The sequence below is a fragment of the Mytilus galloprovincialis genome, chromosome 1 (genome assembly GCF_965363235.1).
Source record: "Mytilus galloprovincialis chromosome 1, xbMytGall1.hap1.1, whole genome shotgun sequence".
In the NCBI taxonomy this organism is placed as follows: Eukaryota; Metazoa; Mollusca; class Bivalvia; order Mytilida; family Mytilidae; genus Mytilus; species Mytilus galloprovincialis.
The window spans coordinates 115,389,194-115,413,497 of NC_134838.1; the positions used below are offsets into that span (position 1 = coordinate 115,389,194).

The 24,304-nt window shown below is 31.4% G+C and overlaps 1 protein-coding gene across 2 annotated transcripts in view; it reads right to left on the bottom strand.

Annotated features, from left to right (window-relative positions):
* Positions 1–24,304, bottom strand: part of LOC143052752 (nucleoprotein TPR-like) — an 87,733-nt gene that overhangs the window by 37,517 nt on the left and 25,912 nt on the right. For both annotated transcript variants that reach the window (XM_076225869.1, XM_076225862.1), the window contains exons 16-36: positions 22,814–22,915; positions 22,453–22,537; positions 21,954–22,010; positions 21,408–21,595; positions 21,169–21,247; positions 20,086–20,229; positions 19,101–19,274; positions 18,367–18,507; positions 17,545–17,655; positions 15,734–15,800; positions 15,186–15,284; positions 14,784–14,878; positions 13,002–13,044; positions 12,678–12,775; positions 11,737–11,871; positions 10,771–10,845; positions 5,009–5,086; positions 3,270–3,380; positions 2,928–3,040; positions 2,431–2,578; positions 3–140 (exon numbers count right to left, since the gene is read on the bottom strand). In XM_076225869.1, the coding sequence (XP_076081984.1) occupies positions 3–140; positions 2,431–2,578; positions 2,928–3,040; positions 3,270–3,380; positions 5,009–5,086; positions 10,771–10,845; positions 11,737–11,871; positions 12,678–12,775; positions 13,002–13,044; positions 14,784–14,878; positions 15,186–15,284; positions 15,734–15,800; positions 17,545–17,655; positions 18,367–18,507; positions 19,101–19,274; positions 20,086–20,229; positions 21,169–21,247; positions 21,408–21,595; positions 21,954–22,010; positions 22,453–22,537; positions 22,814–22,915 (2,281 nt within the window). The remainder of the gene's footprint in view (positions 1–2; positions 141–2,430; positions 2,579–2,927; positions 3,041–3,269; positions 3,381–5,008; positions 5,087–10,770; positions 10,846–11,736; positions 11,872–12,677; positions 12,776–13,001; positions 13,045–14,783; positions 14,879–15,185; positions 15,285–15,733; positions 15,801–17,544; positions 17,656–18,366; positions 18,508–19,100; positions 19,275–20,085; positions 20,230–21,168; positions 21,248–21,407; positions 21,596–21,953; positions 22,011–22,452; positions 22,538–22,813; positions 22,916–24,304) is intronic.

The window sequence follows — 24,304 nt, forward strand, 5'->3', positions numbered from 1 at the left end:
ACCTTAGCCTCCAATGACTCCATTTCTTGTTGTAATTTATCCTTTTCTTCTCTCAGTAGTTTGTTACTATCTGTTAGCAGATTTAAGTTTTCCACCTTCTTCATCAGCTCAGCATGCTTTGCTGCTGTCTGTAAACTAGCCTGTAATTTTTTTTTTTAAATTTATATTTCAATTGAAGAGGTAACTAAACCAACTAGATGCTCTCAAAAGCCTGTGTCACCTTGGTCTATATGTGCATATTAACAATGGACACAGATAAATTCATGACAACATGGTGTTTTGGTGATTGTAATGTGTTTGTAGATCTTTCTTTACTGAACATTCTTGTTGCTACAATTATCTCCATCTATAATGAACTTGGCCCAGTAATTACAGTGGAAAAAAAAATTACAAAAATTAACAAAAATTTAGGTTTCAGAGATATAAGCCAAATTCTACATTTCACCCCTATGTTCTATTTTTAGCCATGGCGGCCATCTTGGTTGGTTGGCCGGGTCACACCACATATTTTTTAAACTAGATACCCCAATAATGATTGTGGCCAAGTTTGGTTTAATTTGGCCCAGCAGTTTCAGAGGAGAAGATTTTTGTAATGAATTACAAAAATTTACGAAAAATTGGTCAAAATTGACTATAAAGGGCAATAACTCCTTAAGGGGTCAACTGATAATTTTGGTCATGTTGACTTATTTGTAGATCTTATTTTGCTGAACATTATTGCTGTTTACAGTTTATCTCATTCTATAATAATATACAAGATAATAACCAAAATCTGCAAAATTTCCTTAAAATTACTAATTCGAGGGCAGCAATACAACAACAGGTTGTCCAATTTGTCTGAAAATTTCAGGGCAGATAGATCTTGACCTGATAAACAACTAAACCCTTGTCAGATTTGCTCTAAATGCTTTGGTTTCAGAGATATAAGCCAAATTCTACATTTCACCCCTATGTTCTATTTTTAGCCATGGTGGCCATCTTGGTTGGTTGGCCGGGTCACGCCACACATTTTTTAACTAGATACCCCAAAGATGATTGTGGCCAAGTTTGGATTAATTTGGCCACGTAGTTTCAGAGAAGATTTTTGTAATAGATTACTAAGATTTAGGAAAAATGGTTAAAAATTGACTATAAAGGGCAATAACTCCTAAAGGGGTCAACTGACCATTTCGGTCATGTTGACTTATTTGTTAATCTTACTTTGCTGAACATTATTGCGGTTTACAGTTTATCTCTATCTATAATAATATTCAAGATAATAGCCCAAAAACGGTATAATTTACTTAAAATTGCCAATTCCAGGGCAGCAACCAAACAACGGGTTGTCCGATTCATCTGAAAATTTCAGGGCAGATAGATCTTGACCTGATAAACAATTTAACCCCGGCAGATTTGCTCTAAATGCTTTGGTTTCAGAGTTATAAGCCAAAAACTACATTTTACCCCTATGTTATATCTTTAGCCATGGCGGCCATCTTGGTTGGTTGGCTGGGTCACGCCACACATTTTTTAAACTAGATACCCCAATGATGATTGTGGCCAAGTTTGGTTTAATTTGGCCCTGTAGTTTCAGAGGAGAAGATTTTTGTAAAAGCTAACAACGACGATGGAGGACGACGACGCCGGACGCAAAGTGATGAGAAAAGCTCACTTGGCCCTTCGGGCCAGGTGAGCTAAAAATACCCCAATGCTTTTCTAAAAATGTCACGATTCATTTTACAAAAAGACAACGCAGGGGTTTCATTATCTTTCATGTTGACTGGTACTTTCCACGTTTCTAGGTGGTACTTTTCAATTTATTCCATGAATATCTTATATAAAAATTTCTACATTTAGGCGGTACTTGTCAATAGCATAGGAGGGTAAAAGTACCAGGTACCGCCTCCTAATGAATGGCCTGACAACGTTCTTTTTATATAGTTTCATGTACTGTAAAACTCCAATTTGATTACATATGCATTTTAATGTTTCAAATATATATATATATATGTACTTTTAAAGGGTGTCTGTGATTTAATATTTATATTTACAAATGAGTGTATAGATTAACATTCAGGTTTTACCTATGAGTGTATTGGTAATTAGAAATTTAGTATTTACTCCTACTGCCCCATTTTTGAATGTATCTGATTTAACTTCAGTTTTTATAGGTATCTTTGGTGAGTTTTTAAATATGATTCCATAGTTTTAGATGTATCTATGAATTAACATTCTGGTTTTACTGGTTTCTTTCAAACATTTTTACCCATGATTCAAAACTTTATGGTTATCGTTAATACCGCACAGTTGACGTTTATTATGTACCACGCTTTATGTAACGTCACGTCACCATGACATGTTATTAGGCTTTTCTAATACATCTATCAAATAGTCAAGACATATTTCATTTCTATCATCCACTTTATGATAATGGTGTATCTGTAACTATACCTGTGATTGTTCTCTCTCCTCTGCTAATACTTTATTTATGTCCTCTATCTCTCTATGTAGAAGTTCATTTCTCTGTTTAATTCTGGCTGTTTCTGCTTGTACTACATCTAACCTTGATTCAGCTATGTCCTTCTCCTTTCTCAGAAACCTACAAATAGCTCACTTTTATCAAATATCTATAATGGACTTGTACTTTCTATATGATGGTGAAATGCTAAATTCCTATAGGTCATATGAAAATTTGATATGCTGAGCTTTCAATTTTTCATATCTAAACAAAAAGAAAATCATATGCATTTCATATAGATTCTTTTTTCAATTTGAAGGCAAATCAATTTCTTAAACAAAACAATATCTGTCAACTTTATCATTTTTATAAATCGACAAACATTCGAAACCTATATTGATGTTAAAAATTTATAAACATCTCATTAATTTTTCCTCAGTTGATTAGTATTTTATTTTTTAAAAGTAATACAATTTTTGTAATATCCTACTTTATAACTTCTAACAGTTGTTCAGAAGACTTAGATGTTTCTTCACCAAATGATGTATTTAGACTTTCTCTCCTTGTAACTGCTGCTTGCACTGACAACATCTCTTTACTCATCTAAAATAAATATATCATTACTAATAAGTAAAATGTAAACATGGATTTGTCATATTTGCTATTATAGTTCCATAGAGTTGCCTGGTCTTATTTTTAGTCATTTTGGAATAAAATATAAAATTGTACTAATACTAAATAGCATATAAAATACACTGAATGAACCTCTTGTTTGATGTGATACACTGACAATTAAGCCATGTGTACTCTGTAATTCAGCTCTAGTTTTTACCTTTTCCATCTGTTCATGCAACAGTTTATTTTGGTTAGTCAATTCTCTGTTTCTTTGTTCTATTCTTTCTATTTCTACTTTCATCAATCCTTCCCTCTCTGATGATGAACTCTGAAAAAGGTTAATATTAAGATACATTAGAAAATCAATGTTTAGAAAACATCATTGAGAAAGCTTTGTTTCAATTATTTCCATGCATTTGTACATTTCTGATATAAAAAAATCTTTTATAGCACAATGATGTCAGAAATGTAGGAAAATATAACTTCAATTCAGATTAAAACTGGAGAAAAATCAAATTTCTACTGTGAATGTTTCACCATTTTCAAAAGCATTTCCAATATATCAAGAATGCTTAAAAATATCATAAGATGAAAACACTTCATGGTAAGATTTTTACTTAGTAAATACAGTACATTCCGGTTATTTGCATAGCCTATTTGTCAGACGAAATTATGCAATAAAGCGGAGTATGCTTATATCCGAAATGCCAAAATACGGAGTCAAATAACATAGATAGTGCAGATCAGTAAAGGAAATCCTGAAGAAAGATGAACGTCCATAATCCACTTACAACATATTGAATGATTATTTATTCTAATAAAAGTCATGCATTTTATTTCATTGTTTATTCTTTCAATAAAATTTATAAACACATTTAGTTTTAGTTTATTTATGTACCGACTTTTCCTTTACCTGAGATACGAAAAATAAAATTGTTCTAAAAATAGATTTGTTTCTATGCCCTGGATGTACAAATTATATTGTTACGCTTTGATTAAAACAAACTGTTGAACAATGCTACACAGTTTATAATCATTTGATACAATAAATGTGTAATGAACTGCCTTTAATATGCAGTATTTACCGATTGCACAGTTATGTAACACTGTTACTTTAACCTCGTTAGTTTCGTATATGCAAAGCAGTTAACAGGTAATGGGGCCCTGCATGGGTTATTTGCTGGACACGAGTGTTGAAAGTGAGAAAATATAATAATTTTAAGTAAATGTTCTTTTCAAAAAATATTAAAAATGAAAGATTGATGTATGAAATTCTTCAACCATATATAAATGCCCTGTAATATTTAACATAAATGTAGATCACCCCTAGCCAAATTACGAGATTGTACATGGTCGGATATGACCGATAATTAGCAGGCGTTATTATTTTAAAAATACACCTAAAATGTAATCTATGAACAATGTTTGAAATGCAATCAATAATTAACACCCTTTGAGATAGAAGATCATAGAATGGTTACAACAAGTGTTTTTACAACAATCAGCTGATTGACATTTTTATGACCTCGAGGCTTAAAATAGAATATGGGAAACTTTACCTGTGTACACATCGAGGTCTTTTTTATAATCATATAAACATGAAATAAACTGTTTTAAAACTTTATTTAAATAACACAGAAGTAAATGTGAAATAATATCAAAAATTATGATGCATTCAAGAAAAATATACTTACCAAATTGCTGTTTCCGGTCAAAAATCTCATTAGTTTTAACTCAGCATATCTAGCTGGCGATTATTTTCTATGCAATTAACCGAAATGCCACTTGTGGGGCTATGCATATAACCGTACAATTTAACATTAAATGAATGGGAAATGGTTTTGTGCAGGAGAAAAGTATGCAATTAACCAAATTATGCTATTAAGCGGTATGCAATTAAGTGGAATCGACTGTATAGCTATACTGCTCTAATAACATTACATAGATTATAATTACCAAATGTTCTTCCAATTTTCTTTCTGCTTGAATTCTGATATCTCTTTCTGTAGCCAGTCTGGTGTTAAACTCTTCAAGCTAAAATATAGTTTTAGTGAATCATGAAAATACAGTTGACATTTAATGATGACAAATATTTCAGGCATAATCAGGAATAAATCTCATTCTAACAGGCAAAAACTGCACTAAAAGGACAAGGTATGATAAGGGCTATTTTTGGCCCCCTCTCCAAATAAGTTTATATTGATATCAATGATGGTCTTAGTGTAGACACTTGAAAAAATAATGATTTTATTGTGTTCCGGTGAAAGGAAGGTTGCCTAGCAACGGTTTTTATTAAGAATGAAAATTATCACCTAATAATTGCTTTATCAGTAAAAATTGAAATATTTGCAAATAATATTGTTTGTCCAAGAAGAACTTGAAGTCACAAATGAAAATACCCTTTGAATTTGTTTATTATATGTTTAAAACAACCTTGGCAACAGAAATGTTGCCTAGCAACGGTTAAAAAATTGGTGCTTGCCACTCTGAAGTATGAATTAAGCAGTTGTTTGAAGATTTTTTTTTTCCATTTGGAGTTTCATTCCAATATTTTTTCATATACATCTTTTTTTATTCTTTACAAATTTCGTATTGAGCATAGCAACACAAGTGTTGATAAGCAACAGCAAAACATGTTTGAATTAAAGCCAACTACAAATCAATTAGTCATTATATTGAACAAATTAAATTGAATGCAATGCAGATTGTCTGTTTGTGAACATGTTTAGTAAGAAATGAACACTTAGTTCAATTGTAGGTCACTACACGCTGATCAACAACTAAGATACATAACAAGTGCATATCAACCATGCAATAATAGGTTCTTTATATTTTTTGGAGTATGAACTTAGTTATTTTTTAGGAATATACTTCCTAATACGGTGTTACACTATAATATAAACATCTAGATTATCATTATTTTTTGGACGAATTCTATATCGAGTATAGAATCCCACATCTTGCTTAGCAACAGCAAACATTTTTTTTTTAAATTGTAGACCACTACAACACCTTTGTTTGACTTTCAATGTGAAAGTTTTTTCATGAAAACAAGAATATATAGGATTTAATAATTTGAGATGAGTTTGAACAGCTTTCAAAGATACTTAACAGTTAATGGAATCAAAGAGACGTGACTTGTACCACATACAGACATGTCACATTGTGTGGAATAAAATGTCTCAGGGCTTTCCATTGAAGCCGGTAGCCGGCGGAAATCCGCCGCTTACGGTGGCTTCAAGTGCCGGCTACTTCACTGACAAAAATATAAATTCAAAAAGAAAAAAATATCTTTTTCAAATGTTTACAGGCAGCCGAGAGACGTATATTGTCGCAAAGTCGCGGTCACGATAAACAAGGATGAAAGTCAGTGTTTACCTTGGGCTAAATATAGTTCACATGAATTCAGGTCACTGATTGGTTGTCTATATTTAAAGTCAGAATGCATCTTTTCTTTTAAAGATAACAAGAGAGACGTTCCGGTGGTCATTGAACGATAACAATAGAGACGTTCCGATGGTCATTAACTCTGGCTTTTTTTGGCTTTTAAAACGTGAAGACAATCAGATAGGATGACAATCTTATGTTATGGAATAATATTACTCAAATTAAAGAAAGTGTAGTAGATCATATTGTTCAGAATCTGGAAAACAAGTATCTTTTGAAGTTCATTTTTCAAAGCCCACGTGGTGTTCAGAGAATCAAGGTCAATAACGAAAGTAGAATATTGTCGACTGGACCTCAAATAAATAACATTTCCAAATGATTTATGTATCCGACTTATTGAACAGTTTACAAAAAAAAAGAGAAAATCAGAGGATATATCAATTTTCTGTCAATGCTTGAGAAATAATTGTATGATTTAAATACGCATAACAGTCTTTAGAGAGAAAAGGGGGGTCATTTGTTTACAAATGCACGTAGTTATGCAAAATAAATCGATTAAGATTTCTAACAAACGGATGATCATTTAAATAAAACTCCTTTAAAAGTAAATGAATTTTAAGCATAAGGTAATGAAAATAAAAAACTAACATAAAAAAAATATGAAATTTCTTTGAGTTTTTTTTTTTCTTTCTTTAATTTCATACATAAAAAATTGTCATTTGAAAGATTAAATTTAATTAGGTGCCAGGAGATTGCGAGAATGCAGGATTCTGCTCTATTTATGCCAGAGCTTCTGGGGGCCTTGAGCGGCCCCCAGACCCCCTGCCGGAAGGCACCAAGCTTACAGCTTGGTGGGCGTCCGGCTTCGCCGAACGCATGTTATAGCCGCCTATAATTTTAATTGAGCCTTCTACTTCAATTTCAATGGAAAGCCCTGATGTCTAATCCAGGCAATTACGAATTAATATGATGTAGGGGTTGGAATGGGAATGTGTCCTCTGCATGGGTACAAAACCTATAGTGAATTAGAAACGACTTATCAAGGCAAAGGCGGGGGGGGGGGGGGGGGGGGGTTTAAATCATTTTTGAAGTTATTAACAAGGCATTAATTGACCTAAGAAATTAATCCTATTGTGCAGTAAAAAAAATGGCATAGCCTGTAAGAATATATATATATATATATATGGTTTAAGGGTTGAACAATCATTTAACCATGAAAGTTAAAGGTCAATTAATTGTACCTTGAGATCAACGGTAAATGTCATAATGATATTAGACTGTTATGATATCTGAGTCATGGCTATACACTGTATGCCAAATATCATAAGTCAATGTATAAAAACTAAATAAGTGTAGACCCGGACAAGTGTGTATGAGAATAAAATTCCAAAAAAGAAGAAGAATAGTTATGTTTAACATAATGTATCCATTCATTTCATCTTGGAAGCCAGGAAAAATTGACAAAGACAAGTGAAAACTGAGAACAGAATAAACTGATGTTTCTTTCACGATGAAATGGACTATGGTTTGAATGGTTTTACAGTAGTAATTTTGGGGCCCTTTATAGCTTGTTGTTCGGTGTGAGCCAAGGCCCCGTGTTCAAAGCAGTACATTGACCTATTATGGTTTACTTTTATAAATTGTTATTTGGATGGAGAGTTGTATCATTGGCACTCACACCACATCTTCCTATATCTACGGAACATTTTTGTTATCTGTAATTATGATGTGGATACTGGCAATGACGAAAAATGTTTTCACTTTCCTGTCAGTGTCAAATGATTTGTGAAATATCATGTAAAATGCATGTATGTGATTAAGTTGCATTTTGTATTGTTTCGTTTTGTTTTTGTGTTTTTGTAATTTGTTTATCAAAATGAACTACAGTTATAATTGGACATGCAAGTTACTAATAAAAGTATATAAGTTCGGGTTAGGGTGAAGGTTGTCGCCTGTTTAAAACGTTTTCACATGCTGTGTTTGTTTGCAACAAGTAAGGAACCTGTTCGGTGGTTGTTGTGGTTCATACGTGTTCCTCGTTTCTAGTTTTTTTTATATAAATATTAAACCGTTGGTTTTCCTGTTTGAATTTCTACATTAGTCACTTGTGTGTCCTTGATAGCTTGCTGGTCGGTGTAAGCCAAAGCTCTGTGTTAAAGGTCGTACTTTGACCTATAATTGTTTACTTTTTACATGTTGTGTCCTGGAAGGAGAGTAGTATCATTGGCACTCATACCACATCTTCTTATTTCTATATATGTTGCAAAAGTTATTTCTTTTGGGTGGATGTGTATGTTTAAGCGTGGATTCATATAAGATGGATTCTTACAGTATGCACCCTTTTATTAATTCATTGTACAATTAAATAAATATAATAAATGAATTAAAACGCCTGATATCGTGGGTTCTGACACCGGCCTGGTCAAACCTAAGACTCAAAAATTGGTATTTGCTGATTTCCGTTAATCAATTGGCATTAAGGGGTACGAACAAAGACTAGTTGGATCGGAGTGTCAAGTTAGGGTAATATGTCTTCCTGTGGACTGTAACCTTTTTAGCTATAGCACAATAAAAATTAATGAAACAAACAACCCATGCAGCAACACGATGTCCAAAAGTTAGCACTTTGTGTAAACATGAATTATTATTAAAATAGTCAATTATATGAATTAACTGTTTACAAAACTTTATATTGTTTGCAAAAACTACGGATAATATATTCAGGAATAAATAACCTTTATTAGCTGTATATCGCAAAAAAAAAAACGGAATATTGAGCCTTTTATTCGACCGTCACTGATGAGTCTTTTGTATGCGAAACACACGTCTTACAATCAAGATGTCTTTAATTATGATGAGTTTTATTCCTTTCATATTCAATACTTATTTTTATTCTTTTGAATATGTTTAAATTCATTCTACATGTAGTGCTGTTATTTAAGAAGACATATGATTGATTGAATGTTGTTTCCTGACCGTCCAGTGACAAATACTTTATGCATGCAAATTTTAATGAAAAGATATGTAGAGAATGATTTGCAAACAAGAAATACGAAGTAGCACCCGTTGTCGTCAAGATAGAATAACGGGAAGACGGGTGACAATTACAAATAATAAGTCCAATAAATTCAACACCATGACCAAAACATAACTCAAGATACATAATTTAGATCATAAAAGTGTTGGATAGTTTTGTTTAATCTTGATTATTGTTATACTTACACAATTAACTAATTAAAATTGTCACATGGTGTCTTCTTATGTCATATGAATTACAATGTATGTTATTATTCACAGTTCTGTAGTTTATTTCGCCATCGCCATCTGTATTTATATTAAATGATTGTCTAAAATGTTAACTTGGCATGCCATACTTGGTAGAAATGCGGACGTGAAAGAAAGCACTTTTCACAAAAGTGTCATCGGAGATTAAAACATTCCAGGCGACGATTTCGTCAATTATGAAACAAAATAAGTATATGCACTGTTTGAGTATGAACCAGTTATTATATTCATTCACAATTACGTTCCCAGAATTTCTCTGAAGTTTGTTACAGTTCCGTCTAATTTGGGTCAAATTTAGACGGTCTGCTAAAATGTCACTTTAAATTCAAGAATAATGAATTATACAGGAATATCCTGTTTTCCTGTCTCAAATATGTTTATTTTTTGTCCTGAAGAAACTAGCCATTATTATAGCGTACCATGAATACATTTCCGTCGGATCCAGTAAATACCGGAAATCATCTCCGGTCCGCAATTCGGTTAAAAATTTCGATGATTCAATGAAAACTACCGACGATTTTTGTCACTTTTTTGAATTTTTAACTATGAGTGTACTTACGACCCACTAAAATATTTGAACTGCATCAACATTTATGTTCAAGGAATGTCTGGTATAAATATGATCGTGGGTCGTAGGTACGCTCATAGTTTAAAATACAGAAAAAGGTTTAGAAACTGCCATTTTTCTGGCCTTTTCGCGAATCTTGAGGTCTTTACAGCAACAGAGCATGAATAATATCAGCGGAAGTTGAAAAATCTATTGATGTTTACAAAAATATAGGTTTTAAACTTTAAAAATAATGTATTATAATTAATGGCAGGTCACTTTTAATTTGAACGAAATTAGGGGGCCGTTCTCTGATGCTTATCGTACCTTGTCCTTTGTTTATTTTTCAAGTACATTCTGAAACATTATTATATGAACAGATAAACTGACTTCACTCCTATTGAAACATCCAAATTAAGTTGTAATAATGACAATATTTTCTGTTTTTATGCATTTATTTATGATCTTTCAGCATTGATAAACTAATGATGATTCTTACCTGTCTTTTGACAACAGTCAGCGTTTCTACATCAGCAGCATGTAATATCAACTCTCTCTGGTACTTATCCTGAGTCTGTAATATAACAATATTTTATGAAAACACTTCATGGTATTACAAATGTCATATGTATTCAAAATATCAAGTCCTTGTCCTAGCTTACGATTCAATCATGAAAATTTAAATCAAGCACTAATATATACCACATATATAAAAACGAAGATGTGGTGTGATTGCCAATGAGACAACTCTTCACACTCATCCAAATGACATAGAAATTAACAACTATAGGTCACATTACAGCCTACACCAATGAGCAAAGCCCATACCACATAGTCAGCTATAATACAAATTTTCGTCAACATTGTTCAGCTGCCATATGAGACTGCAATTAAATATAAGTTTTGTTGACTATAAAAGTATCATTCCGCAGCCCATATAAGACCTCAGGCATTGCATTTTCTTTTTTTTTCTTTTGGGTGTTTTAACGCCACTTTTTAGCACTGTATTTAGGCTATTTTGTGGCGTAGGTGTAGGAAGCCAGAGTGCACAGAGAAAACCACCGACCTTTGATAGGAAAACTGACAATCCTAGTCAATTAAGATTGGAGTCGAGTGCACCAGCACGAGCGGGGTTCTAACTCACAACCTCAGTGTTGACTGGCTAGTGATAACAGAAGTAACTACTTAAGAACATATAAAATAATCTATATATATATTGGATTCTCACATAATTTACCACTTTTTATCCTTTATGTGCTAAGGCAGTGTATGGCAAACATTTCTCAATCAGTATCTTTAATACCTTGTAGATTATTTATGTTTGCATTGATTCATTGATTTTTTGTATCCTAATGGTCTTATAGCTAGATATTAGAGTAGTTTTCAAAGATCTGTTCTTTTCACTCTTTTGTGATATGATAAGAGATTGTGTATATGTTATCAATATTTAGGGATAATTAATCACCTCAGCAGCTAATTTACTCTGTACAGAACTTTCTTCCACGGCAACCATCTCATTACAAATGGCCACTTCTCTCCTTTCTACAGCTTCCTGTAACTCAATTTGTGTCTCATCTAATTTCTTTCTTATATCAGCATTCTAGACAAAAAATTTCAACAATTAATTATATGGCATTTCCTAATTGTATAATCGTCCACAAAATGTTGAAAAGCGGCTGAGCTAGGTGACAATAAAGTTCACAAAAATCACTGTACATCTTTATTTTGTGGTACACATTACACAAATTATGAACAGTATCATCATATTTATCCGTTGTTCTTTAAGGTAATCCTTTAATACACAGATTTTAAACCCACACTTGTAGTTAAGAAATTCTTATAGTGTCAATTAAATTTCTTTATATAAAAAAAAAATCCCCTCCAAAATAAACAAAAAAAAACTTTCCAAATACTATTATTGTTACAAACTCAACTGTGAGATATTTTCTGATTAAACAAGAATGTGTTCATAGTACACGGATGTCCCACTCCCACTATCATTTTCTATGTTCAGTGGACCGTGAAATTGGGGTCAAAACTTTAATTTGGAATTAAAATTAGAAAGATCATATCATAGGGAACATGTGTACTAAGTTTCAAGTTGATGTAACTTTAACTTCATCAAAAACTACCTTGACCAAAAACTTTAACCTGAATTTTGCACTATCATTTTCTATGTTCAGTGGACCATGAAATTGGGGTCAAAACTATAATTTGGCATTAAAATTAGAAAGATCATATCATTGGGAACATGTGTATTAAGTTTCAACTTGGTGGACTTCAGCTTCATCAAAAACTACCTCGACCAAAAACTTTAACCGGACGGACGGACGAACGGAGGCACACACCAGAAAACATAAAGTACATACTATCGTAGGTGGGGCATAAAAATAAATTGTTGCCTACCTGAGTATGGCTGTCCTCTGATAATCTGATATTTTCATTCATTAATTGCTGTTTCTCCTTCTGTAATCTTTCTGCTAACTGCTTAGCCCTCTGCATCTCTGTTAAGTATAAAGTACAGATAGGAATACCTTTGACAACTAGGTAAAGTTATAAAACAAACACTGAAAATATCTTCATTTGACAGTTTTTTAGAAAGAATAAATTTTGCTTTCAATATACATTGACATACATATTTTTTTTCATATTTATAAACACTTTGTAATAAAATAGTCTTTGTTTATTTTGTAATTAATGTGTGTACTGCATTTCATAACAAAAACATACCTTCCATAATTTGTTGACGACTTTGTTCAAACTCTTTGGCAACCTGCAAATAATTTATAACATATAGATAATAAAGGGCTGCGCTTTAGCGCATGATACACCCGTTGCTCTTTTAACTTGTCTTTTATGCTTTAAATGAATTTATATGATCAACTAGAAATATATATACAAATCAAAAGGGATGTTACATTAATATATTCACCAAAGTTTCATAAAATCCCCCTTTTTTAAGTATAAAAATTCATTACTTAAGAAAACGTAAAATCTAAAATTTATAAAAATGGAAAGGGAGCTTATGTCAATAGATATAAACAATTTATCAAAGTTGCATAAAATTTTGTGAAAGTGTTAGTTATTGTCCCAAAATTGGAAAATCCCCCTTTTTTAAGCATAAAAATTCACAACACGGAAATGTAAAATCTGAAATTTATAAAAATTGAAAGGGAGCTTACATCAATAGATATAAACAATTCACCAAAGTTTCATGGACATTGGTGAAAGCCTTTTTGAGTTATTGTCCGAAGTGTTGAAAATCCCCCTTTTTTTATGAACAAAGCCCCATAAATCCAAAACTTAAAATCTGAAATTTATAAAAATTGAAAGGGAGCTTACATCAATAGATATAAACAATTCACCAAAGTTTCATGGACATTGGTGAAAGCCTTTTTGAGTTATTGTCCGAACTGTTGAAAATCCCCCTTTTTTTATGAATAAAGCCCCATAAATCCAAAACTTAAAATCTGAAATTTATAAAAATTGAAAGGGAGCTTACATCAATAGATATAAACAATTCACCAAAGTTTCATGGACATTGGTGAAAGCCTTTTTGAGTTATTGTCCGAAGTGTTGAAAATCCCCCTTTTTTTTATGAATAAAGCCCCATAAATCCAAAACTTAAAATCTGAAATTTATAAAAATTGAAAGGGAGCTTACATCAATAGATATAAACAATTCACCAAAGTTTCATGGACATTGGTGAAAGCCTTTTTGAGTTATTGTCCGAAGTGTTGAAAATCCCCCCTTTTTTATGAATAAAGCCCCATAAATCAAAAACTTAATATCTGAAATTAAAAAAAAACGAAAGGGAGCTTACGTCAATAGATATAAACAATTCACTTAAGTTTCATGGAAATTGGTGAAAGTGTTTTTGAGTTATTGTCCGAAGTGTGGACGACGGACGGACGGACGGACGGACGGACGGACAACGGTATACCATAATACGTCCCGTCTAAAAGACGACGGGCGTATAAAAATCAGGGAAGTTTTCAAACAAAACTCTTGTCACTTGGGCATCAAACTAGTTAGATAAGTCTATTAAATTGGGGAATTTGTTGGAATGAGTCCTATTCACTATAAATCCTAGATATATATAAAAAAGATCGATTAAAGTTCATATTGGCTATGAATAAGCATCGAAATCAAGACTTAAAAGTTCAAAACTCTAATTTCAGAACTCTAATTTGTCCAAAGTTAAGTAGTTTAACAAAGGCTGTTGATAAACATTGCATACACCCAATCTGAAGCATGTACAAGTGTATGTCAAGGTGTGAGAAATGATCACACCGATGTGTTCATTGGAGGATGTCATCTACAAACTTTCATTGTATGTATTGCCACAGCTTTCTGTAGTCCTTCTAATATAAACTTATTACAAACTTACATCAGTGTGTTCTGCCACAGTTTTCTGTAGCCCTTCTGATATAGACATATTACAAACTTACATCAATATGTATTGCCACAGCTTTCTGTAGTCCTTCTAATATAAACTTATTACAAACTTACATCAGTGTGTTCTGCCACAGTTTTCTGTAGCCCTTCTGATATAGACATATACTGTTGTTTTTGTTCTCTGATATGTTGTAACTGATCTTGTAAGTCTGTAAATATTATTCATATAATTACAACCTTTAAATTATTAAAAAATATAGTCATACTGATACAATTTTGATATTCTTTTCTAATTACTGTGTGTTGAGTTGGTGTTTTTTTAACATTTTCATTTTTTCTCTTCTGTTTGAGCTAAAATCCAGTTTGACTATATTAGCCAAAATCTTTGCTTCCAATAATAAAACTATAAATGATGTGATTATGTTTATACATTTGTAAATGAGCAATGTTTGTTTTAAAACTGATAGAAGTTTGATATGTTTACTATTCAGTAATAATACATAGGTAAAAACATACTTTTGATTTCTTGGTTACATTGTTCAATAGTCAACCTAAGGTCTTTAATAGTTTCCTGGTCTGCAGTACTGGACTCCAGAGATGGTATTGTAGGCATTCCTATAACAAATAGATATCTTCAATAAGGTATAAAACAAGGAAAAGCATATCCTACTGAGATTTGGTACAGCAGTATAAAACTGTAGGATGATAGCATTTGATTCACTGGCTTTCATATTATTAAAAGAAAAAAAAAATCTGCATTATTTTGTGATATTCTTTAATAGTGTTAAGCGATTATCTGACTATTTTCAGCTTTCATGCTTAATGTTCAGCTTAGATTAAAAAAGTTTTGATCAGTACATACACTTCAAGTCTTTTAAAAAAACACTGAAATTTAAGTGTATGAAAATAAATTTAATTTATCAGGTAAAAATACACAAGAGACTATATTCTAACTGTCATAAGGGACATAACTAAAACATATATAGGTTGTAATAAAGAAGGCTATTTATTCCAGCACTAGAAATAATTGAAATGTTAACCACTTTTCAAGAGTTATTTCTTACCTGCTACAGTGCCACGATTGGCTAGAGTCTGCTCAGCTGTTTTCAATTTGTATTCCAATTCTACAGTCTGTAAATATGTAACATAAAAGGTACAGGAAACAAATTCATAGGTAGATTTCATCAACAATCAATTATTTGTGACTCCACATATAAATCATCATCCATGAGTTCAGCAATATCTGCTATGATTAATTGAAGGGAGGATATATAATTTGCTACAGATCAAACTATTGAATAAATCCCATCAGCAACTGAATACTTCTACCCTATTATCTCTTTTACCAACAGCAAATGTCCACCATACAATATTTGCCACCAAAAAATATTTATTTTAAAATTGGTCTGATTTTCTGAATCAATCATATTTGAGATAATGTAATTCTCTGATGTATCAGTTTCAAGATATTTATAATTTTTTCACATTTTTTTTTTGTTTTCCATTCAGCAACTCTTAAAATATCTTTCTTATTGTGTTATAAACTAAGGTATTTCAATTTTATGAAAAGTCTTCCATCAGATAAAATTGAGAATGGAAATGGGGAATGTGTCAAAGAGACAACAACCCGACCACAGAGCAGACAACAGCTGAAGGCCATCAATGGATCTTCAATGCAGCGAGAAACTCCTTCACTCGGAGGCGTCCTTCAGCTGGCCCCTAAACAAATATGTACTAGTTCAGTGATAATTGATGTCATACTAAACTCTGAATTATACACAAGAAACTAAAATTAAAAATCATACAAGACTAACAAAGGCCAGAGGCTCCTGACTAGTGACAGGCACAAAATTGTGGCGGGATTAAACATGTTTTTTGAGATCTCAACCCTCCCCCTATACCTCTAGCCATTGTAGAAAAAACAAATGCACAACAATACGCATAGTAAAACTCAGTTTAAGAGAAGTATGTTTTTGTTTTACTATGCCCTAAACATATACTGTGGATTCATTTTTATTCGTGGTATACCAATTTTCGTGGGTTTCGTGGGTCACAGCGAACCACGAATTTAAGAATTCAACGAAGAATAATCCCGAGAAATGTGTATGGAGTCGGATGTTTATTTCCGGTTATGTTATGCAGTTCTAGTATAGTGTTGACTAGCGGTAAACACTGTAACATAACACGTGGTTTTTTTTTATTGAAAGAAGATACAAGTATTTTGATTAAATCTATAATAAATATATCGAATATCAGTGATAATTTACTTTTTAAAATTGATTAAAACTGTTCATGGAAAATAACTGCAAATTGTTAATTACCGTGTCATAGTTTGGTTTACCAGTGATTAAAAATCAATAGGATTAAGTACGGGGATATTGCCCGTAGGTAATATTGTTTATGACAGGAACATTTATTTTCACACCTTATATTTATATCACTGTTTATTATATCGTGATTAGGGAAATGAGCTTTCAATCATAAAGTTTTGAATGCCTTATAGAATTCAGAAAAGAATTTATAAATTGTAAAACAAACAAATAATTAGTTGTCTCTGTCCATTATTGTTATCGAAGTTATCAATGAACACTTTAACCTAGAATGACCAAGCGAGGATTTCGACAATTCAAAACTTTTTCAATGAATTCCTTCTTTTTTGTTTTGTTTTATTATTGATTAAACCAAGGAGGTTATATGATCTCATAAATCAAAAAGAAATCCACGAATTACGTATCTAATTTTTTGTTGTTGTAATCAGCGATCCACGAATTTACGTATACCACGAAACGTCTTTTTTTCTCTATCCACGAAAATTGATACCCACGAAAATAAATGAATCCACAGTACACACAAACATAATAACTCTAAAACCAACCTGCTGTTTAAGTTGTTGTTTTTCTTTCTCCAGAGCTGTACATTTAGTTTTGTAACTTTCCTGTTCCTTTAAGGTCTGTTCTAACTGAGACCTCAAACTCTTTGTCTGTTTCTAGAAAGCAAATTAATTAATTTATTTTATTTTATTTTCTGGAATAAAGTTTGACATACTATAAATAATTTAAAGAAAGTTTGAAGCCTTTTCAAAATGCCATATTTCATTAGTAAGTTCTATAAAGACAATCATGATCTTTTGATTTTTAAGAGTATTCAGTATACAATGGTATACAAAGATTGCGACTGTTCAATTTGGTGGATCAATAATGTTTAGTATTATTTACTAATGAAAATTTGTCTGTACTTAAATATTTAGGGAGCTATATTATTACATGTCTAGATGTTAGACGAAATGTTAATTAATGTATGTAATAACAATGATAATTGTAATGATTTTATGGTTCTGATCCTGCCTGGAACTAAATGTATTTGATTTTTATAGAATGAAGATAATAGCACCTGTCTGAACTTTTTGCTTTTAATGTTTCATTTTATTATATAAAAATGTTTTTCTGTTACAAATCATGATGTATTGTCCTATGTGTACATGTTATGCTGCCCATCAAGGGCCCTTGATTGGAATAATAAAATATTCTTATTGATTCTTAATTTATACTTCATTCAGCTAATCATTCAGTAAAATTTTATACAAGTCTATAATAGCAAACTTTGATTTATGGTATGACATGTATTTTTGCAAGGACAGAAGATCAACATATATGACCATACATCTGTGTTTGACTTGCAAATAAAAAACATTAAATACCTCCCACAGAGTATTGAGTGCTTCATGTTCGTCTTCTTCAGCTTTCAGCTTTCTCTTTAAGGTATTGACTTCCATTTCTAGTGATTCTATCTTATTACTGTATCTAGTCTTTGTATCAAACTCTGACCTTTCTAAATTATTCTGTAAAGAAAGAAAAAATAAACATCAATTCAAATATGCTTTGCAGTTCTTCTTAAAATTTTCAAGAATTTGATAATATAAATTAAATGCATAATGTTAAATCTGAAAGTACAACCCTCTTTTGGAATAAAAGGCATAAGATAATATTCATAAACACAAGCCTTTCACAGTTATATGTCATAGTATTTTGCATGTTGAGGTGCTATTATTCTATCTTTTTTTAAATACAATAAAGTATATAAGGGACAAGTGGAATTGTAACAAAAAGAGAGCTCTGAATACAATGTGAATAACTCGGTATAATTCGATCATCACACATCATGCATGACGGAAAATTAAGTTTACCCTTAAAGATTTGGCCTTTTATATTGCTATTGTACCAAACACTTCTTTCAAACTGCATTTTCCATTTATACATTTAAACTGAACAAATTTACGCCTGTTAAGTCTGAAATTGGTCCATACAGCCTGCCTGGAAAATACTAGATATCTTATAAAATTTGTTTGCAGGGAGTAAAATACACATAAGGTATTTGTAGAATAATAATGCTGTGATTGAAGATGTAATTAGATGACTGTCTATTGATTCTTACCTTTATAGCCTCCAAGTTTGCCATTAACATGCTCTGTGATTGCCGCTCTCTTCTATGACTCTCTATTTCTTGAAGTAATCTACCTTCTGAACTCTTAAGAAGTTCTTTCTCCATTTTGAAGTTCTGTGCCTGAGCCTGAGCTCTAGCCAGATTTTCTTGTGATGACATTGCATCCTAAATTATAAATTGTAGACTCTTAGAGATAAGTAACATTTCTGTTTTTTGTCAACTGTATTTTAATGTATCATGTTTTGATAAACTACTCTACCAGACTTTAAATGAATCTGGGAAATAATTAATTTCCATAGACTCATGCTATTGAGAGCTTGGTAATTGTCTCTTGTTGAATTCGATATTTTGAACCTGGAGTGACTTTTAAATTTCTGAATTTAAGGGTTGTTTAGTTGCTGTGTCTTTTAAGATACTCAACATCTTATTTTGGTGATATATATTACAAGAACCAATATCTAATAGCTAATTCTTCATATTGATCTTCTAACTCAAACCTTACATCCAGATATGAGATAAAAGTCTGAGCTTTTGTTAGGTTTACCATGAAATTGTAATAAACATGTTAACTGCCCAATAGGAATTTGCAATGTTATTGTTATCTGATAATTCCAAGAAACAGATATTAACATAGATGTTTGCAAAACCAGCTAATGTTAATCTATATTTATGGTGGCTAATAATAAATTCATGGTTTGCCTGAATAAAAAGGCGAACTCTATCACACATTGAAATGATGTTACAGCTGCACAGTAACTTAAATACTGCATAATTTAAAGAAGATTTTAGTAATCCTCCTAAAAGATGTTCATTCACAATCGAAAAAAGGAAATGTCAAAAATTATTTTTATTCAACTGTCTTTAAATTCATACAAACTACAGAAACACATACTGTTTCACAGTACATGTTAAATGATACTGACCTGTTGAAGTGTATGGACTGTAAGCTTTACATCATATGTTATAGGTTACTGACCTGTCTTAGTGTATTGATTGTCTGTTCATGCTTGGCTACAGACGTAGAATATTTCTGTACTTTCTCTCTAAGGGAGGCAATTTCCTTTTTATAACCTTCATTATTACTAAGTAAAACTTTATATCTCTCAGCCTGGAAATCTAACTGTAAATAGTTAATTACATACAGTTAAAACATTCTTATAACAGTCTGAAATTAATCATGATTGTACCAGTTTTATTTTGCATTTTAATCACTTACATTACAATTACTTGTAATCAGAAATAGCACAATTACTGATTACATGTGATTACAATGCATAATGAAGAAGATTAAAGCTGATTGATTACAGACTTGACTTTATACTATGAATCTTCAAAAAAAGTGTTTAATGTAGATGGGGTGTCTGAATTATAATCCATAGAATTTTTTTATAATTTGCCAAAATGTAGTTTGTATCATGCTTTTAAAAAAATAATAATAAAAGGAATGAGTCACAGGGCTTATTTTCACACTACGTGGTGTTTAAAATTAAGAGATTTTGTATAGATTATGCATGGAAAACCAAATTTTCTGCAAAAAAGCATAAACTACATCATAGATTTATGACATAACATATGAGAAGATAGCTTTAATAGTATGCTTTCAGTCAAGAATAAGAAAAAATAGGGTCACTGGACCCGTTTTCTTGCTACATTATAAAATAGGTAAATTCCTAACACATTCTATTGTAAAAGTACCTTAATATGAATTGTCTGCCCTTGCATTTGAGTTGCCTCCCCTTATGTAGCAAAGTTAGAAAAAAAATAATCAAACAAAAGTTTTCAGTTTTTTGAAAAATACAACCATAAATATGATAAAACATGTCATTTTCTATATTTAAGCGCTTACTACTTACCTACTTCTCTAAAAATTTGCACATTTTATTAAAGATTTAGACCATGTTTTTTTGTATTTCCAAATCATAGATGGAGGAAGACACCTATCTACCTTAAATAGGCCAATTTTTATAAAAGGTAAATACTTTCAGGAGGAGAAGGAACATATGGTTATCCAAGAAAGCCTTACGAATAAAAGTTGATATTTAACTTTCTATGTCAGTACCTGCGATGCTAATTTAGCATTCTGCACTCTAGTATCAGCTTGATTCTGTCTTGTTTTATCTATCTGCTCATTTAACATTCTGAAATAAATAATATCTTATTAAATAAGTATCAAATAAAATCAACATAAAAATTGTAATTTGTCATTTTCTATAATTGCTTAGATATAATGAAGGAAAGTTATTTTTTCACAAACTAAAGAGCTTCATTTGACACTGTAACCTAGATTGTGTAATGTACCTTTCATTCTCACTTCTCTCTTTCTTGTAAGTACTGAAATCTTCAGTCATCTGTTTCAATGCAACCTTGGTTTCTTCCATAGTTTTATCTAGACCTGGACTCCTCATTGATGTTACCGGACTCTGAAGATTAGCACTGACACTTCTACTGGGCTTTGGTGTGGTCATGAAGGAATGTGGTAATGTCCCCTATAATAATATTTCATAGGGGTGGTCATAAAAAAGTATGGCACTGTTCCTATAATAACATTCCAATTTTAAATTTGCACACATTGTGTGTGATTACAATTTCAACAAATATCTAAATAAGCAGTTAATGTTCCCATCAAAGATTAACATGGATCTTCTTCAAATAAAACTATCTTAATCTTGACCCAACAAGAACCAAACCAATGTTCATGGACTAAGGAATTTTTTATTTCTTTTTTATATTAAGAAATTTTATGGAAAAAACATTCAATATAAAAGAAAAAAAATCATATTTGAATCTTGTAAACTACAATAATGTACAGAAATACCCCATGATAAAGGATTAGTTAAAACTCACTGCACTCTCTTGTGCTAGAACTTTGTACATATCTCTCTGATTCACAATAGCTTCAACCTATCAAAAAATAAGATGAGCAATTTACATTTTAAATTTACAATAACAAATAACAATAAAAAAACCTTAAGCATATCAATAATAGTCATATTTATTTTGTTGTTTTGTGTCTTGTTTAATTTTATATTTTGTCGTTTGTTTATGTGTTACATATTTGTTTTTCATTCATTTTTTTTTTTTACATAAATAAATTCATTTTGGTCTTTTGTGGATAGTTGTCTCATTGGCAATCATACCACATCTTCTTTTTTATATTTGCTATTGTGTATTGCTTTTTCAATCCATTACTGAGACCTTAAAATATTATTGAGTACACACAAAACTATATGTATTAATGCTGTCTGTAGTTATTTAGTGAGCTTTCCTATATATCTATCTTAACTATGTTTCATAATTTTTTAACACATCATTTCTAAAAATACATTTGATAATAATGACTTACCATCTCTTGCTGTCTATCTCTAGCCATCTTTAGCTCTTTCAATTCATTGTGTGCAATATTAAGTTGATCTTTCAGTTCCTTTGTTCTGTAATTGTAAAAAATAAGATATTTCTAGAAACTGATTTTTAAAAAACATGAACCTATCAGTACAATTTAAATCTTATTCTTTTTGAAATTATCCCCATGTTTATGCAAAAAAATAAGATTAAATCATTTGTATTCTGCCAAATATTTGAAATTTAGAAAATTCCTTATGAAATATTTCAATAAAACTTTTTCCATACTCTCTTTAATAAAAACAAAACATATAACAGCCATCAATTAATAAACTGTGTAAAAAATAGTACAACAGATAATTTACTTTGATTCTGTGGCTAATTTTTCTTCTTCTTCTTTCTTCTCACTCAGTTCTCGTATCACAGCTATAAGTCTCTGATTCTGTCTCTGTAGATCTTCAATGTCCCTGTGGACATGTATACAAACATATTGAAATTTTAAAAATAGAATATTCATTTATTATAAAATTCATATCACTGTCATAGTGGTACATTTATTCCAACAAACAAAATCTCAATTTTTCTGCTAAATAAGCTATTATAGCTGAAATGTATGATGTCAGAGAGAGAGAGAGGGTAACACATCTTTGAAGTGAATTAAGACATAACTACAGTATTGTAGCCCTGCATGATAAAACGATCTCTAAGTGAAAAAAATTGAAATGTATTGAATTGATTATTTTATTACATTGGTTGTAATGAAACAGTGTTATTCCAGTTAATTAAAAAAAAAAAAACAACATATTTTCACTCCTCTGAAATCTTATAACAGTGTTTGTTGTTAACACATTGAAGCTGCATCAAAACAAATATTGGGAATGTGTAGAAAAATATGATTCTTGTTTTTTTTTCCGACTATTTCCATTAAACAGCCCATGGTCAATGTAATGAAGGTATAACTAATAGAAAAAATTCAAGAAGGGAAAAATATTGGGACTGAAAAATACTGACTATTAACTCTAGCCCTATGCAAATTGATGAAAGATTGAATTAACTAGATATCATTGAGATGGGAGCCATCTCTGTGGGCCCCGCTGTGAATAATGTGCATTAAAAAATTGTATCTTTACCATAGGACATAGGGTTGTCAACTGAAATCAAAGTTTTTGACCTTGACCTTTGACCTTGGAAGTTGTAAATAAATTATGACACACCCTTTGGTGTTGGTTTATAAACATGTCAAGTATAAACTTTGAAATGATAATGGTTCTCAAGATATAGAGCGGACACAATCTTTACCATAGGACATGGGGTTGTCAACTGAAACCAAAGTTTTTGACCTTGACCTTTGACCTAGGAAGTTGCACATAAATTATGACACACCCTTTGGTGTTGGTTTATATACATGTCAAGTATAAACTTTGAAATGATAACGGTTCTCAAGATATAGAGCGGACACGATCTTTACCATAGGACATGGGGTTGTCAACTGAAACCAAAGTTTTTGACCTTGACCTTTGACCTAGGAAGTTGTACATAAATTATGACATACCCTCTGATATTGGTTTATATACATTTCAGGTATAAACTTTAAAATGATAACGGTTCTCAAGATATAGAGCGGACACAATCTTTACCATAGGACATGGGGTTGTCAACTGAAACCAAAGTTTTTGACCTTGACCTTTGACCTAGGAAGTTGTACACAAATTATGACACACCCTCTGGTGTTGGTTCATATACATGTCAAGTATAAACTTTGAAATCATAACGGTTCTCAAGATATAGAGCGGACACGATCTTCACCACAGGACACAGGGTTGTCAACTGAAACCAAAGTTTTTTTACCTTGACCT